General features: G+C 41.3%; 4 protein-coding genes across 5 annotated transcripts; all 4 read right to left on the bottom strand.

Moving 5' to 3' along the window:
- Positions 1-22: 22 nt before the first annotated feature.
- On the bottom strand, positions 23-1,412 carry grem1a (gremlin 1a, DAN family BMP antagonist). Its single transcript, XM_026319559.2, has 2 exons — positions 1,309-1,412; positions 23-1,211 (listed from the first exon to the last, which is right to left on the bottom strand). Exon 2 carries the CDS (start codon positions 1,204-1,206, stop codon positions 658-660), a length of 549 nt encoding a protein of 182 aa, XP_026175344.1. The 5' UTR covers positions 1,207-1,211; positions 1,309-1,412; the 3' UTR covers positions 23-657.
- Positions 1,413-1,510: 98 nt separating this feature from the next.
- On the bottom strand, positions 1,511-5,734 carry scg5 (secretogranin V). 2 transcript variants are annotated; one of them, XM_026319556.2, is made up of 6 exons: positions 5,276-5,734; positions 4,727-4,952; positions 3,927-4,076; positions 3,580-3,692; positions 2,763-2,816; positions 1,511-2,484 (listed from the first exon to the last, which is right to left on the bottom strand). In XM_026319556.2, exons 1-6 carry the CDS (start codon positions 5,348-5,350, stop codon positions 2,347-2,349), a joined length of 756 nt encoding a protein of 251 aa, XP_026175341.1. In that variant the 5' UTR covers positions 5,351-5,734; the 3' UTR covers positions 1,511-2,346. The 2 variants fall into 2 exon arrangements, with proteins under 2 accessions (XP_026175341.1, XP_026175342.1); XM_026319557.2 differs by having other exon boundaries at positions 3,580-3,689.
- A 283-nt stretch (positions 5,735-6,017) lies between these two features.
- On the bottom strand, positions 6,018-8,503 carry LOC113137691 (rho GTPase-activating protein 11A-like). Its single transcript, XM_026319553.1, has 8 exons — positions 8,105-8,503; positions 7,932-8,028; positions 7,593-7,849; positions 7,251-7,402; positions 7,064-7,162; positions 6,733-6,906; positions 6,570-6,651; positions 6,018-6,288 (listed from the first exon to the last, which is right to left on the bottom strand). The coding sequence occupies exons 1-8, from the start codon at positions 8,278-8,280 to the stop codon at positions 6,147-6,149; spliced, it is 1,179 nt and encodes a 392-aa protein (XP_026175338.1). The 5' UTR covers positions 8,281-8,503; the 3' UTR covers positions 6,018-6,146.
- A 331-nt stretch (positions 8,504-8,834) lies between these two features.
- On the bottom strand, positions 8,835-12,434 carry actc1a (actin alpha cardiac muscle 1a). The gene is made up of 8 exons (XM_026319554.1): positions 12,277-12,434; positions 10,740-10,893; positions 10,513-10,641; positions 10,204-10,399; positions 9,941-10,102; positions 9,464-9,655; positions 9,126-9,307; positions 8,835-9,021 (listed from the first exon to the last, which is right to left on the bottom strand). Exons 2-8 carry the CDS (start codon positions 10,866-10,868, stop codon positions 8,878-8,880), a joined length of 1,134 nt encoding a protein of 377 aa, XP_026175339.1. The 5' UTR covers positions 10,869-10,893; positions 12,277-12,434; the 3' UTR covers positions 8,835-8,877.
- Positions 12,435-13,034: the final 600 nt, after the last annotated feature.

Raw genomic sequence — 13,034 nt, 5'->3', positions numbered from 1 at the left:
TAAATTCACTGATCAGAAAAACTGAATTTCATAGCTTAAAAACTTTATTTACAGCATTTGTACAATACATGATACACAAATACTACACATAAAATGAAGTGGCTTTTAGATGCAGGACGTGAAAAATATATCATGGCAGCCTTCAGCTTTAGTCCCACACAGTGGAAAAAACAATCCAGTTCCTCTGAACAAGCTTCCTCTTCCTGATGAGTTTTCCACATCCATTAACCTGCATTTCTGCAACCAATATGACATGAATTGTTATGAACCAGGCAGCTTTCAACTCACACCCACATTCACTGACACTCAGTGTCACCAGTGACCTAAACTAAACCCCAAAGCTGTGGCAAAGTCCAGTAAATGTGCTAACAGAAATAAAACGACTTTCTGGAGCGATGACGGGCAAGTTAATGCAATACTTGATAATTATTTGCAGCTCAAAATGTCGCCTTAAAGGAACATCCACCTTGTCCTGGAACCAAAGTTGTGAAGAATTGCTGGATATTGTCTTTGCAGCGACAAAAAGCGACAAGAAGTTCTTAGACTTCATGTTTCAGTTGTTTATTCCGTGTCCTTTAAAAATACATTTTCCATTTGCTTCTCGCAAAGTTGCACTTTTCCTCCGATGGGGGAGAAGCGGGATGTGCTCGTTTGCGTCTAATCCGTATCTATCGTTGTGCAGCGGCACTGCTTTACTCGCTGGACGCGTTTCTTCCTGGTGCTGGGCGTCTGTCCCGGGCACAGGAGAGTGTACGTGACAGTGGTGAAGGTTTTTGGTTTGCACGCAGAGCAGGAATTAAAGGCGTTTCCGTCCTGGTAAATATGCCTGGGGATGTAAAAGGAGTTGCACTGTCCATAGCAAAACCGGTTGATGATGGTGCGGCTCAGGCAGCCCTCCTCGCGGATGGTCTGTTTGAGCGGCTGCGTCTTGCACCAGTCCAGTCGCAGGTACCGACGCTCCGTGACGTGCAGCGCCTCCTGACTGGACTCGAGCACCTCATCGGTTGTGGGTACGGGTCCCGGCCCGCGTGAAATCAAGCCACCGACCAGTGGCTGTAGACATCTCTCCGAGTCATTGGGGTTGTATTTGTTTAAATGCGGTAACGCGCTTTGAAAGGTCGCAGCGTCCGTACTTCTCAGTGGGCTGAGCAGAAGCATCAGAGCTGCTGCACCGATCAATACTGATGGTTTCATCATCATCATCATCGTAACTGAAAGGAAATAAACCACAAATCAGTATTTTACGCACATTTAAAACAAACGGTGCACATTCAGTTTGTGTCCAAAAAATATATCACTTTAACAAACCTGATGTTTATTTGAGGAGGCCGTCAAAGTTTTAGAGGCGATGTTTTGTCTTCAGCTGTTGCGTCCTCTGTGGTTTATGACCGACACAGTGAGACGATTTTCTAAACTATGTTGAGTTTCAGAGCTTCAGCAAAACACGCCCCCAAATTTTCATCCTCACTTATCTGTCTGAAAAGAAAACAATCCTCCTCCAAACTTTGTCAATGCAGATAAACCGTTTATTTGAGCAAAAATCACAACACAAACATATTTCGCAAGATGAAACGAGCCAAGACACATTCACTGTTTCCTCTGGAGACTCATGTTATTGCGCTATAGGAATTTAATAGACACGATAATAATAATATGGTCTGTAATCAATCTTTGCTTCGAGAAACAGGTGATTAACTTCATACCAAGATATACAAAAATGAAAGAGCAAGAGTCTCAGTAAATGAATATCTGTACAAACATGAGTAATGACTTTTTGATCCAACAAGCCTCCAAATCAATATATATACTTATAACTTATTATAATACAGTCATGGATTTAACACCATATGGTCTGCTATTTTGGGTTGAATGTACAACTCAAGTAATGTGACTACTGTACATGCTTTAAAATGAGGGTAAGCCTTAGCCTTCAAAGATATGGTGATGTGTTTTCAGAGCAGCTGATTACAAGATAATTATTGGAAACATTTTTTTATGTGTGTTTCTCAGTTTTCTCTGGTGTTGGTCAGAAAGGTGGAGGATGGAGGAGACTCCATTATTGCTGGTACTGTACTTGTAATGCCTATATGTTAAACAGTTAAGAGACAACAACATCAGCAGTTTTAAAATATACATTGTGTTATCCCAAACAGTGAAGGAGGTCCGGGCCAATGAATACACGTTACAAGTAGAATAAAATGAAACCACTTTTTTTTTCTTATTTTACAGTACTTGTACTGAAGTCACAGTCTGTTTGCTTTATCAAAATGCTCAAATATGTCATGTGAAAAACTTGAATGTGAGACTATACTTTGATATTACAGCATAGGTTGCAGGTGCAGGAGTTTAGGTTGTGGGTTGGCCAGCGGCAGAGTTGGTCGGTGCCTCCTCCTCCTCCTCCTCCTCTTCCTCAGAGAAGTGAGGAACAGATTTCTTGGCAACCACATTGTCCAGCCTCTGGCCCATTAAATATGGGTTGACACTCTGCAGACATGGAAACGGAAATCTGAGTATACATACTGCAAACATGTATATGACAGTTAAACATCTGACCAAAGAGGAAAATATGAATATACATGAGAATACAAGATTGCATCCAAAAAAAGCAAAGAAGTGGGTCTGCTAGCTTGTTCAGAAAATATCACTTCACATCTAAATCAGTGGGTTTAAGAGTACATCACTCCCTTCAGGGGTAAATATCAGTGCTGATGATGTGGTTTCTCAGACATAATTCTACACAGGAAAAGGGAAAAACACTATACCCTTTTTCTTCTTTTTGGTCCACCCTTCAGTTTTTGGTACAAAAGCTCCTTGTTCTGAGAGGAAATGCAGAAAAAACTGTTTTCAGACATAAAATCGTGTATCCATTGTTTCACCGCCACTCTCTTTGTTCCTAAATTACTATCAACAAATTATCTGAATGCCTTTTTCAGGGAGTAAAAACTCAAAATGAAGACTTCAAGTCAGGCCTACCAAGAAAGAAGCTGCAGCATAAACCAATGCAAATTAAAAACTAGTTTGGTTTGATCTTTTAAATGACAAAAGTCTTATTTTCAAGCAGTTACCACCCTGGGTAGACCACAAGAACCCAAAGCTGGGACCACTTGGTTGGTTGTTCCCAATACACAGAAGATCTGATGAGAACATTTCAGATGTTTGCAGATGAAACTAGAATAAATTCTGATCTTTCTGCTACAGCTTCACAAAAGTATCTGCTAAATGAATGCACTGTAAAAACCGTAATATTGAACCATGAGGAATGATGCCATATGTATCTTACAGCGTACGTGTACACCTGCTGTGTTGTCTGTAAGCATTTACTGAGAACTTATGTGATTTGCCAGTTTAAAAAAATGGAGAACTCTGTGTTAAAGTATTTATGTATGGTCTTTATTGACAAGTTTGATAACCAAATATTTTAACATTTGCTTGTTTCAACTTTAAAAATATGAAGGAAATGCTGTTTTTCTGTTTCATATAACTGTAAAACAAATGCCTCTATATTTTGGACTATTGCTAAGACAAAATCAATAATTTCAAGCTCTCTGAGCATTTGTCACATTTTATATACCCACTCACCCACTTCGCCAGCGCAGGGTAGTCATGCTCTGGGTCAAACAGGTGCTGGTGTTTCTGAAACTCTCTGCTGAACTCGGCTGTGTCCGGAGCGTTTTCCAAACACCCGTCTGCTGCTTTAAAATGTGAGGTGACACAGACGAGAGAGACATTCATTAAGCATGTTACCTGTTTCCTGGAAACAGCCAAATGTAAATCAAAGAGTGACCGATGGAAGGTATAGTATCATAAGGTCCTAAACAGTAACATCTGCCCTGATTTCAGTGAATTTAAAATGTCAGGTATATTGGAAGTGATTAACTTTACCCTGCTGGTTTTAGAATATGCTTAGAATAAAATTTTGTATCTACCTGTCTTTCCAAGGGGGCAGGGGTTTGGAGGGTCTGGGTAGCCGTGATCATCACTGAAGTCTTTGGGGACATTATCACCTGTCAGCTCAGCCACAATGTTGGGGATGTTCCCATAGGGGCCGAGGTGCTGCAGGCCCTCATGAGCACCACCTTGTGGAGAAAGACGAGCACTACAATAACCCCAGAAAAACCTGAAACGCCACTACCAGCTAGAGGACAAGCTTAATCACAGTAATATTAACAGGCAGTCAATTAAGAATTTATTTCCCATATAACAATAGTATTTCAAATTATTAGCCAAACATTTAATGTAATCTACATTAAATTTACACCAGTACCTCTTCATAATCACTGAAAAGCAATTACATTGATAATATTACTTCAACATTTAAATGTGTCTGGGGAAAAATAAGTAATTGGAGCTCATGTAGGATGTGAGAAACTTGCCCTGAAAAGTAATCAAACCAGACACACACACCACACATTTCCATATTAAAAAATAGGTTTAACACATTATAAACAAAAACAAGTGTTCAAGTACACTGTATTGAGGAAGATTAACAAAAAATAATAAAGGGTCAATGTTGGGTCCCAGTGTAGGACCTGAAACCAGCATCTAATAATGAACAATTAAAAAAATAAAGACCAAATGCTGATCAGCTGACTTCTCTATTGACCATCATCAGTGCTGATGAGCATCACAGGAAAAGTTAGGAAGAACAGGATGAAGTAGAAGAAAACATGGTTTCTTGGTTCCTTAGACTCGACACTATTTAGAAATAATATCTGGGCGCACTCACCCTGGATGCTCTGAGGGCCGACGATGTTGGTGGCCTGATGTGCGGGATACTCCACCCTCGGCCGAGCGATGCCCAGCTGCTCCATGACGCCGTGCAGGAGCCGCTGGATCTCGGCTTCGGACACCTGGTCGGCCGTGCGGGGGCTGCGGGCCGGAGCCCTGTCGAGCTGAAGGCAAAGGAGGAGGCCGAGTAACGACAACCGCACCACGGAGCCCATTTCTGTCATCTGCAGAGAAGAAAACAGCGTGTTCTCATTTGCAAACAAAACTGCAAGGGCCATAAAACGGAAAAAGATGATTGCACAGGAAGGTTTAATGTTATGTCAGTGTGCCAACCAGAAACCATAAAAAGGTATTGTTAGTAAATAGCCTGTGTGCGCCACGCACTCTGTAAACAGAGCCAATAAGTCTATAAATAGCCAACATGAAACAGAAAAACGTCGTAGCCAATGAAAGCTGAATTTAATGGCATTTTATTTCATATGATACCTGACTATATTCAGGGGAAAGGAATAATCAAAATAAAGGATTTCTGAGTGATTTTTCTCACCGTCTGCGCTGATGGAGGCACCTGCCTGCTGCTCGAAGTGTCTGTCAAGTTAGCCACAAAGACGAAAATGTCCATCTCCGGTTGTCAAAATAAAAGGTCGCTTTGGAAAGCATTTTAAAACAGATTGTGCGCCAGGTTTCACCCAAAGTCAGTCTGACGCAAGTTAAATTAAATTTGTGAAGAACTAGAAAGCTTGGTTTCAACGATTTGCTTCATGACCTATTTTATTTTCAAAGAAAAAACATTTTATTTCCGGCATTATCACCGCTATCTGTTACGCAACGTTACAGCTATACGTCTCGCTTGACGGCTCAGATGCAGTTGCTAGGAGACCAAAATCCCCCGTTTTTTTTTTCTTGGTTTGTCAGAGGGCTAATTACACTCTCTCACGCACACACGCGCACATGCACACGCACACACCAATTTCTCTGTAGCCATTTACACTAGGTGGTTATTGAACTGCTCTCTGTTGGTGCTGACCCAATATTAAATGAATAAATCAGAAATCACAAGACACAAATTAGACTTTTTGTCCTTTCAGGTTGATTGTCAACATTAGTAGTCTAGATATTTTTGTGTGTCACTACTTGTGTCAACATTAGTAGTCTAGATATTTTTGTGTCACTACTTGTGTCAACATTAGTAGTCTAGATATTTTTGTGTGTCACTACTTGTGTGCTAAGTTACAACATGTTAAAAGGTAAAAGTTACATTTGAGAAAAAATATTCAATGACCGTAGAAAGATGTATCCAAACAACAGTCTAGTAAAATAAAAGCCAAGTATACATTTATTTAAATGTATGAAGTTAAAATCTGAGTTTATCCAACAGAACATGTAAGAATATAAAATGGCCTAATAAAGATCAGATCCTAAAATGTTGTATTTAAAACGTATAGTGAAGAGTGTCTCCTCCAAGGTGTGAGCTGCAGTTTACCCACAGCAGTGAGGACAGGAGAGGTGTCTGCATCCAGGCCTGTGGTGACTCTACAAAACTGACCTAAATGCAGATCCCTGCAAACAAAATGGGACATGACACACACATGGAAACGCTTCAGCTCGGGTGTATTATTTTGGGAATTTTGTAGTTTTTAAAGAAATTGTCAACAATACGGTTTTAAAACTGCTAAATTATTCAAATATACACAAAAATACATTCCCACTGCAAAGTTTTCAAATAGTTCCCACAGAAAGACGATGTCAGATTTTACATTTTGTAGGAATCACAAACTTAAGAGTCGCCCATCTTTGACATCTAATGTTTTACTTGATTGTACTGTACTTTCATAGTTTACCTTTGCAGTCTGTCTTGCAGTGTCTCTTTGCCAACAGGACTGGAACCATCCATTACACCTATTTCAGGTCTGACACTTTGATCTATAAACAATTTTACTACAATTACAATTTGTCCAAAATGGAAAATGAGCATCAGCGTGTCTTAGTTCATATTATACTTACCTAAACAAGGCAAACAGGCCCTAAACATCAGGATATTGGGGAAGGTCTCCAGAGCAGGGCATCTCCTTAGGGTTGGTCTTTGTCCTGATATGGATCCCTGGTACTCAGTGACTAGAAGTGGTGTGACCTTTGACCTCCGCTGAATCCAGGGCACACTTTTAACAGTTTGCATCACTAAATGTATTTTAGAAAATGAAGCCCACACAGGAGGTTGACACATTTCTATTTGTGTCATACACTGTTGTTGCTAAATTACATTTTTCATTTGCATTTACACTTATTTGTGATGACGACAACTACAATAACTAAAAATAATTTGAGCAGGTTTTACCTTTGAAACTGTGTCTCTTTCTTTTTGGAAGTGTGGTTTTTGGAAACTGGAACTTCTTCAGAAATTCCATGCTGTCCATTACAGCCTTAGGAATCACACCTGTAAATATAATGAAGATCAAAACATAGATATCCTGTCCGCACAAACATATGTAATTAAAATCAACATAGAATGATTTGTTTATAACCAAATAAATGAGGGTTCTCAATGAAGGTGCGCAGAAGAAGAACCCTGAGCTCAAATCGTCCTTCAGTCATCTCCGATTTGTTTGGAGGAGGTAAAAGACACGGAGCGAAGACGGTAGCCAGGTTGGAACTGGTCATCAAATTTTCACCACATCTTACAGTAGCACATAGAATGAAAAGAAACACGTGAGAAATTAAGTAAACATCAGCTTCTGTTATCCTGTGAGCCACCTGCAAATCAAATCAAAGACTTACTCTCATCTGTCCCAGTCCACAATAAAGGACACACACTCTACTGCTGACTTGCCTGTGCTCATTAGGATTTGATTCCCCTACAGTAATACCTCTGGGAGACTTTGAAGAGGAAGTCAAACAGGTAATGCAGACAGGAAGAGTTTCTGGCAGGTAGGAGACAGGACAGCAGTTGGAGGGCTGACATCCTGTCCTGCACACAAGACAATGACTGGGCCTTGAGTAGAGCTGCATGGAGCTCAGAGGGAAACAGCGGGTCTGGTAGTTCTCTGCAAAACTGCTTGATGAGAGTGGCAACATCATAGGGGAAGGCTGTGGAGAAACACCACTCTCCATTATTCAGCTTGGTCTGAAAACAGAAACAGAGGTGCTACAAACCACAAGATAGCACTGTTGCTCCAGTTGAGGTAAAACAAATGTCACAATCTTACCCTGAGGTTCTTAATGCGAGGAAGAGAGCCTGGCTTTCTGAACAGGCCTACAGTCCCAGCACGGTCCAGAAGAAATGAAGAAGCATCTACCAAAAAGCTGAGACATAATATATGTCCAGATCAGTGGTTTATCTCTAACCTTTATCCCTTCCAATCCTGCTGTTTCTACTCACCAAGGTATGAGGCCAAACTCAGGAATATATCTCCTGGCTAGATTTTCTAGAGGAACACCAAAGACCTTTACACCACTGATGAACACTCTTGCCTTTTTCTTCTCAAAGCTTTTCACATTTATCCCATACAGGACTTGTAGGTGAAACTGAATCACATTATCGTCTGTAACCTTCATGATTTAAAAATCACTAAAAAAAAATAGCAAAAATGTACAATCAGATCTCTGCAGCTCACTGGGCACAATCACCACGGACTAAAAGTGGCAGGCTTCATTACACTCATCTATATCACCTGTGACACAGGAAGTGGAAGTGATGCATTCAGGTAACATGTGAAAGATAGTAGATATGAGCTTTTGAGTTGAAAATAACTAACTTTAGATTTCAGATGGCAATAGATACAATTTCTTGTAGTTACTGAATACTTTATTCACTGCTAGGGAAATATCAGTATTAGGCACAATACACACACAAGGCTAAATAGGCTTGTGTGTCTAATGCCTGGCTTCAAGCCATATTTTGTTCACAGTAATAAATTGGATAGTGAAGTTGAATAGAAAATATAAATATTCTTAAGTAAGACCCTCTTATTGCATATATATATTTGCTATGTGTAGGTTGTGACAGACTCCAACACGCACACAGTTATTGTTAAAAGCAACTATTTTTATTACAACAATACATGTATATACAGCAAAAGGCACAGTAGAAATACAGATATGGAAATAAAGTTGGTGTGATTGGTGTGGGGATCTTTGGTGCTGGTTGGAGTTTTAGAAGCACTTTCTGTGCACAATGGAGGGGCCAGCCTCATCGTACTCCTGCTTGCTGATCCACATCTGCTGGAAGGTAGACAGAGAGGCCAGGATGGAGCCACCAATCCAGACAGAGTATTTCCTCTCAGGGGGAGCAATGATCTGCAGGGAAAGATAGGAGAAGCAGAGGTACAGGTTGATAAAAGTACATTTTACAGTATATTTAAATGGATTTAACCAGTCAGTTCTGATATGTAAGAGCTCACCTTAATCTTCATGGTGCTGGGGGCCAGGGCGGTGATCTCCTTCTGCATACGGTCAGCAATACCAGGGTACATGGTGGTACCACCAGACAGCACGTTGTTAGCATACAGGTCCTTACGGATGTCAATGTCACACTTCATGATGCTGTTATAGGCAGTCTCATGGATACCAGCAGACTCCATACCTGAGCAGGTGAGAGGAAGAAAATAAAAATTAAACATAAGAAGAAGAAGGATATAAAGAGATATACAATTAAAGAAATATAAAAAATCTACATAAAAATAAAAAGTCATTCATAAAACAGTATCAGCTGAGTGTCTGGTTGTCTGTTGGGACTTACCGATGAAAGAAGGCTGGAAAAGGGTCTCGGGGCAGCGGAAACGCTCGTTGCCAATGGTGATGACCTGACCGTCGGGCAGCTCGTAGCTCTTCTCCAGAGAGGAGGAGGAGGCAGCGGTGGCCATCTCGTTCTCAAAGTCCAGAGCAACATAACACAGCTTCTCCTTGATGTCACGCACGATCTCACGTTCAGCTGGAGGGAGGGAATTTCAGGTTAGCCCACCAGTGTCACATGGCAACACTCTACTGGTGTATTATATGGATCTAAATACACCCATAATGCACCTCTCCATTCATGCAATACTCTTATTGATGCATACTGTGCAACCAAATAGTGTTATTCTGTATAATGAACATGTGTACTTTAAATAAGGTAATATATTTACTTTAAATAGGTATTCAGTATTCCTTCCACTAGTGATAAATGAAATACCCTAGTCCAGACAAACCTCTGGTCTGCTGGATGGGCTTTTCTTACCAGTGGTCACGAAGGAGTAGCCACGCTCAGTCAGGATCTTCATCAGGTAGTCAGTCAGGTCACGGCCGGCCAGATCCAGACGCATGATGGCGTGGGGCAGAGCATAACCCTCATAGATAGGCACATTGTGGGTCACACCATCACCAGAGTCCAGCACAATACCTGCCCAGAAATAGCAGCCAATTGTGAGATGGTGGCACAGAAACAAAATAGAGTGCAATAGTGTGCAATGTTAATGAGGAGAGTAAATCCCTGAGACTCACCAGTAGTACGACCAGAGGCGTACAGAGACAGCACAGCCTGAATGGCCACATACATGGCAGGGACGTTGAAGGTCTCAAACATGATCTGGGTCATCTTCTCTCTGTTGGCCTTGGGGTTCAGGGGAGCCTCAGTCAGCAGGGTGGGGTGCTCCTCTGGGGCCACACGGAGCTCGTTGTAGAAGGTGTGGTGCCAGATCTGTGAAGCAGTGACAAGGATGAGTTTTAATGATATAGCTACTATTACTACGACTATTACTGTACCATCCTTTCTTTTTTTTTCACTGTGTAGAAATATTACTGTCTGTGCACCTTCTCCATGTCGTCCCAGTTGGTGATGATGCCGTGCTCAATGGGGTACTTCAGAGTCAGGATACCTCTCTTGCTCTGGGCCTCATCTCCCACGTAGCTGTCCTTCTGACCCATACCCACCATCACACCCTGAGAAACAAGACAGAACATGTCAGAACTCCAGATCAACACTGGCACATGCTCTGCATGTGATGTAACTGCAAAAGTGGGTCTTTCAGTTTTCATACCTGGTGACGTGGGCGTCCAACAATAGATGGGAAGACAGCACGGGGAGCATCATCACCGGCAAATCCAGCCTTGACCAGGCCAGAGCCATTGTCGCACACAAGGGCGGTGGTCTCATCATCGTCACACATGTTTGGTCTTTTCTAGGTTGGCCTTCTGCACAAGAGAGGAGGGTAAAAATAGGAAAAATCTTAGCTTGAGTTATTCATAAGAAAGTTTTTTCTGTCTGGATGAGGAGCTTCTATTTGAAGTTTTACACCAAAATGCTGAACATTAGATAGTTTCTTATAATACCATACCATAACATCATAACATCATAACAAGGATTTGATATATTATATAAGATCAAGATGGTTATTTATATGATTTTATATCAATATGAAAGATTTCCATTGGAAGTCTGCAAGAACGATAATTTGACATGAAAAAACAAAGCAGTACTAAAATGTGGCACTATGTTCAGCACGAAGACACCTCTAAGTGCTCTAATCTCCTCTCTGAGCCTTACAGCTGCTAGAAGAGCCAAAACGGGACATGGCTCAACACCCCCGCCCCCTGCACACTCAGTCTATTTTCAGTCTTAGGACCCTTGTCAACCCTCTCTGCCTCTGCAGCCGTTCTGTAGCTCATCCTTAAGCTGGAGCCAGTTAACAGCTGAGGTGGTGTTTCTTTTGGCAAGTGGCAGTGGAAGCCTGGGTCTCTCCTCAGCTGTTGCCACATAGAGGACTCCTCTGTTTGGAGCCAGACCATATGCTCAGATGTTTCCAGGATCTCTAGCCACAGACTGGATCTCAAGTGCCATCACTTCCTATATACAGGTTTCTTCATTCAAATTAACATCTGAAGTACAATTGAAATGGCTGAAGAAGCGTTTAGTGTACGGTTTTCATAGAGATCAGCCCAAGTGATATGCAATAAACTTATGAAGCAGTAAAATGTACTGACATCACTGCAGTCTTTCTGACAGTTTTATCAAAACTCTAATGAGCCTATGATGTTATTACAGAACTACTAAAACCGTGCATGGACTTTCTATCTTCTTTTCATTCTAAAATCTCTCCCTAGGGAAAAAAATGTGTTTGTTTCTGATATTTTTAAACCTCTAAAATTGCATCTGTATACCATTGTCTGACAGTCACATGCTTGCTCAGGTTGTCTCTTACTGGTTAGCACTTCATGCCTGCCACATCACACAAAGCATCCAAATCCTGCGTCCTAAACCTCAGTCTTTCCTAATCTACAGAGTGTGTGTCACTGAACCCAGATGACCTGTCCATATATTGTAGACCCTGAACTGTTCACCATCATCAGTTTTCCCCTTTTTCTCTTTCTCTCCATTTGTTCATTTTCTTGCACTCAGATTTCATCTTTTCCCAGCAACAAGTCCTATATGCTGATCACAGAAGCAAAAAAAAAACTTCAGCATCTTCAAACTGTTAAAGAAATATATCCATAGTTACAGCAGCAGTGTCTAGTCATCCTCCCTGTTCACTATGCTCCACAAACCAACAGTTGAAAAGAGACTGCAAAGGGACTCACCAAGTTGTAAACGCAAGACTGGAGTTTCCACTGGGACAAAGTGTGAGGGTACAAGGGGATCCTTAAATATGTCCTAGTGCCCTGGGGCTGGGGGCCAGTGGGCGGGCTCTGGAGTTCACACAAGTCCAAATTAAGTGTTGCTTAGCAAAATGGTTCAGTAAAGTGGGTGCTGTGTCGGGGATGCCACCAAAGTAGAGAAATATTTAGAGATGACAGGCGATGGCCACAAGTGAGGTGTAGTGGGATGTTTATAAGGACTGCCTGGACAGATGGTTATTTGATAAAACCTTAAAAACTTGTGTTAACAGCTTAATATCAATTTCAACATGACTAAGGGGCTCCATGAGTTCCTCAAATCACAATATTGACATTTGAGACAAATATAAGATTTGTTCTTTAGACTGCTCTAACTGTATCTTTCATGTGAAATTACTATAGGCTATAGTACATTAATGGTATGTTAGCTTAGGTATATTATTGACAATCAAATTATGATTTTCATATCGGAATTGCATACTGCAATAATATCAACTATATGTTCAGATTTCCATTTCATACATTTTGGAGCTGCCCTTCAGGTTCTAAAGGACATGTTAATATGACTAAGCTCAAACAGGGAACTGGGGATATGGGTTATAGGAGGGTGTGATGGAAATCTGAGATCTTCTCTGAGCAATCTGGTTAAGGAGCCGTCTAAGGGGACCTGCCTGTGACAATTTGCCTTCGTCGTGGCATGTGTGAAACGGGGGTGGGGGGCA

The sequence above is a fragment of the Mastacembelus armatus genome, chromosome 24 (assembly GCF_900324485.2).
Source record: "Mastacembelus armatus chromosome 24, fMasArm1.2, whole genome shotgun sequence".
NCBI lineage: Eukaryota > Metazoa > Chordata > Actinopteri > Synbranchiformes > Mastacembelidae > Mastacembelus > Mastacembelus armatus.
Note: the sequence above shows the minus strand (reverse complement) of the source record. Positions and strands in the feature narration are given on the sequence as shown.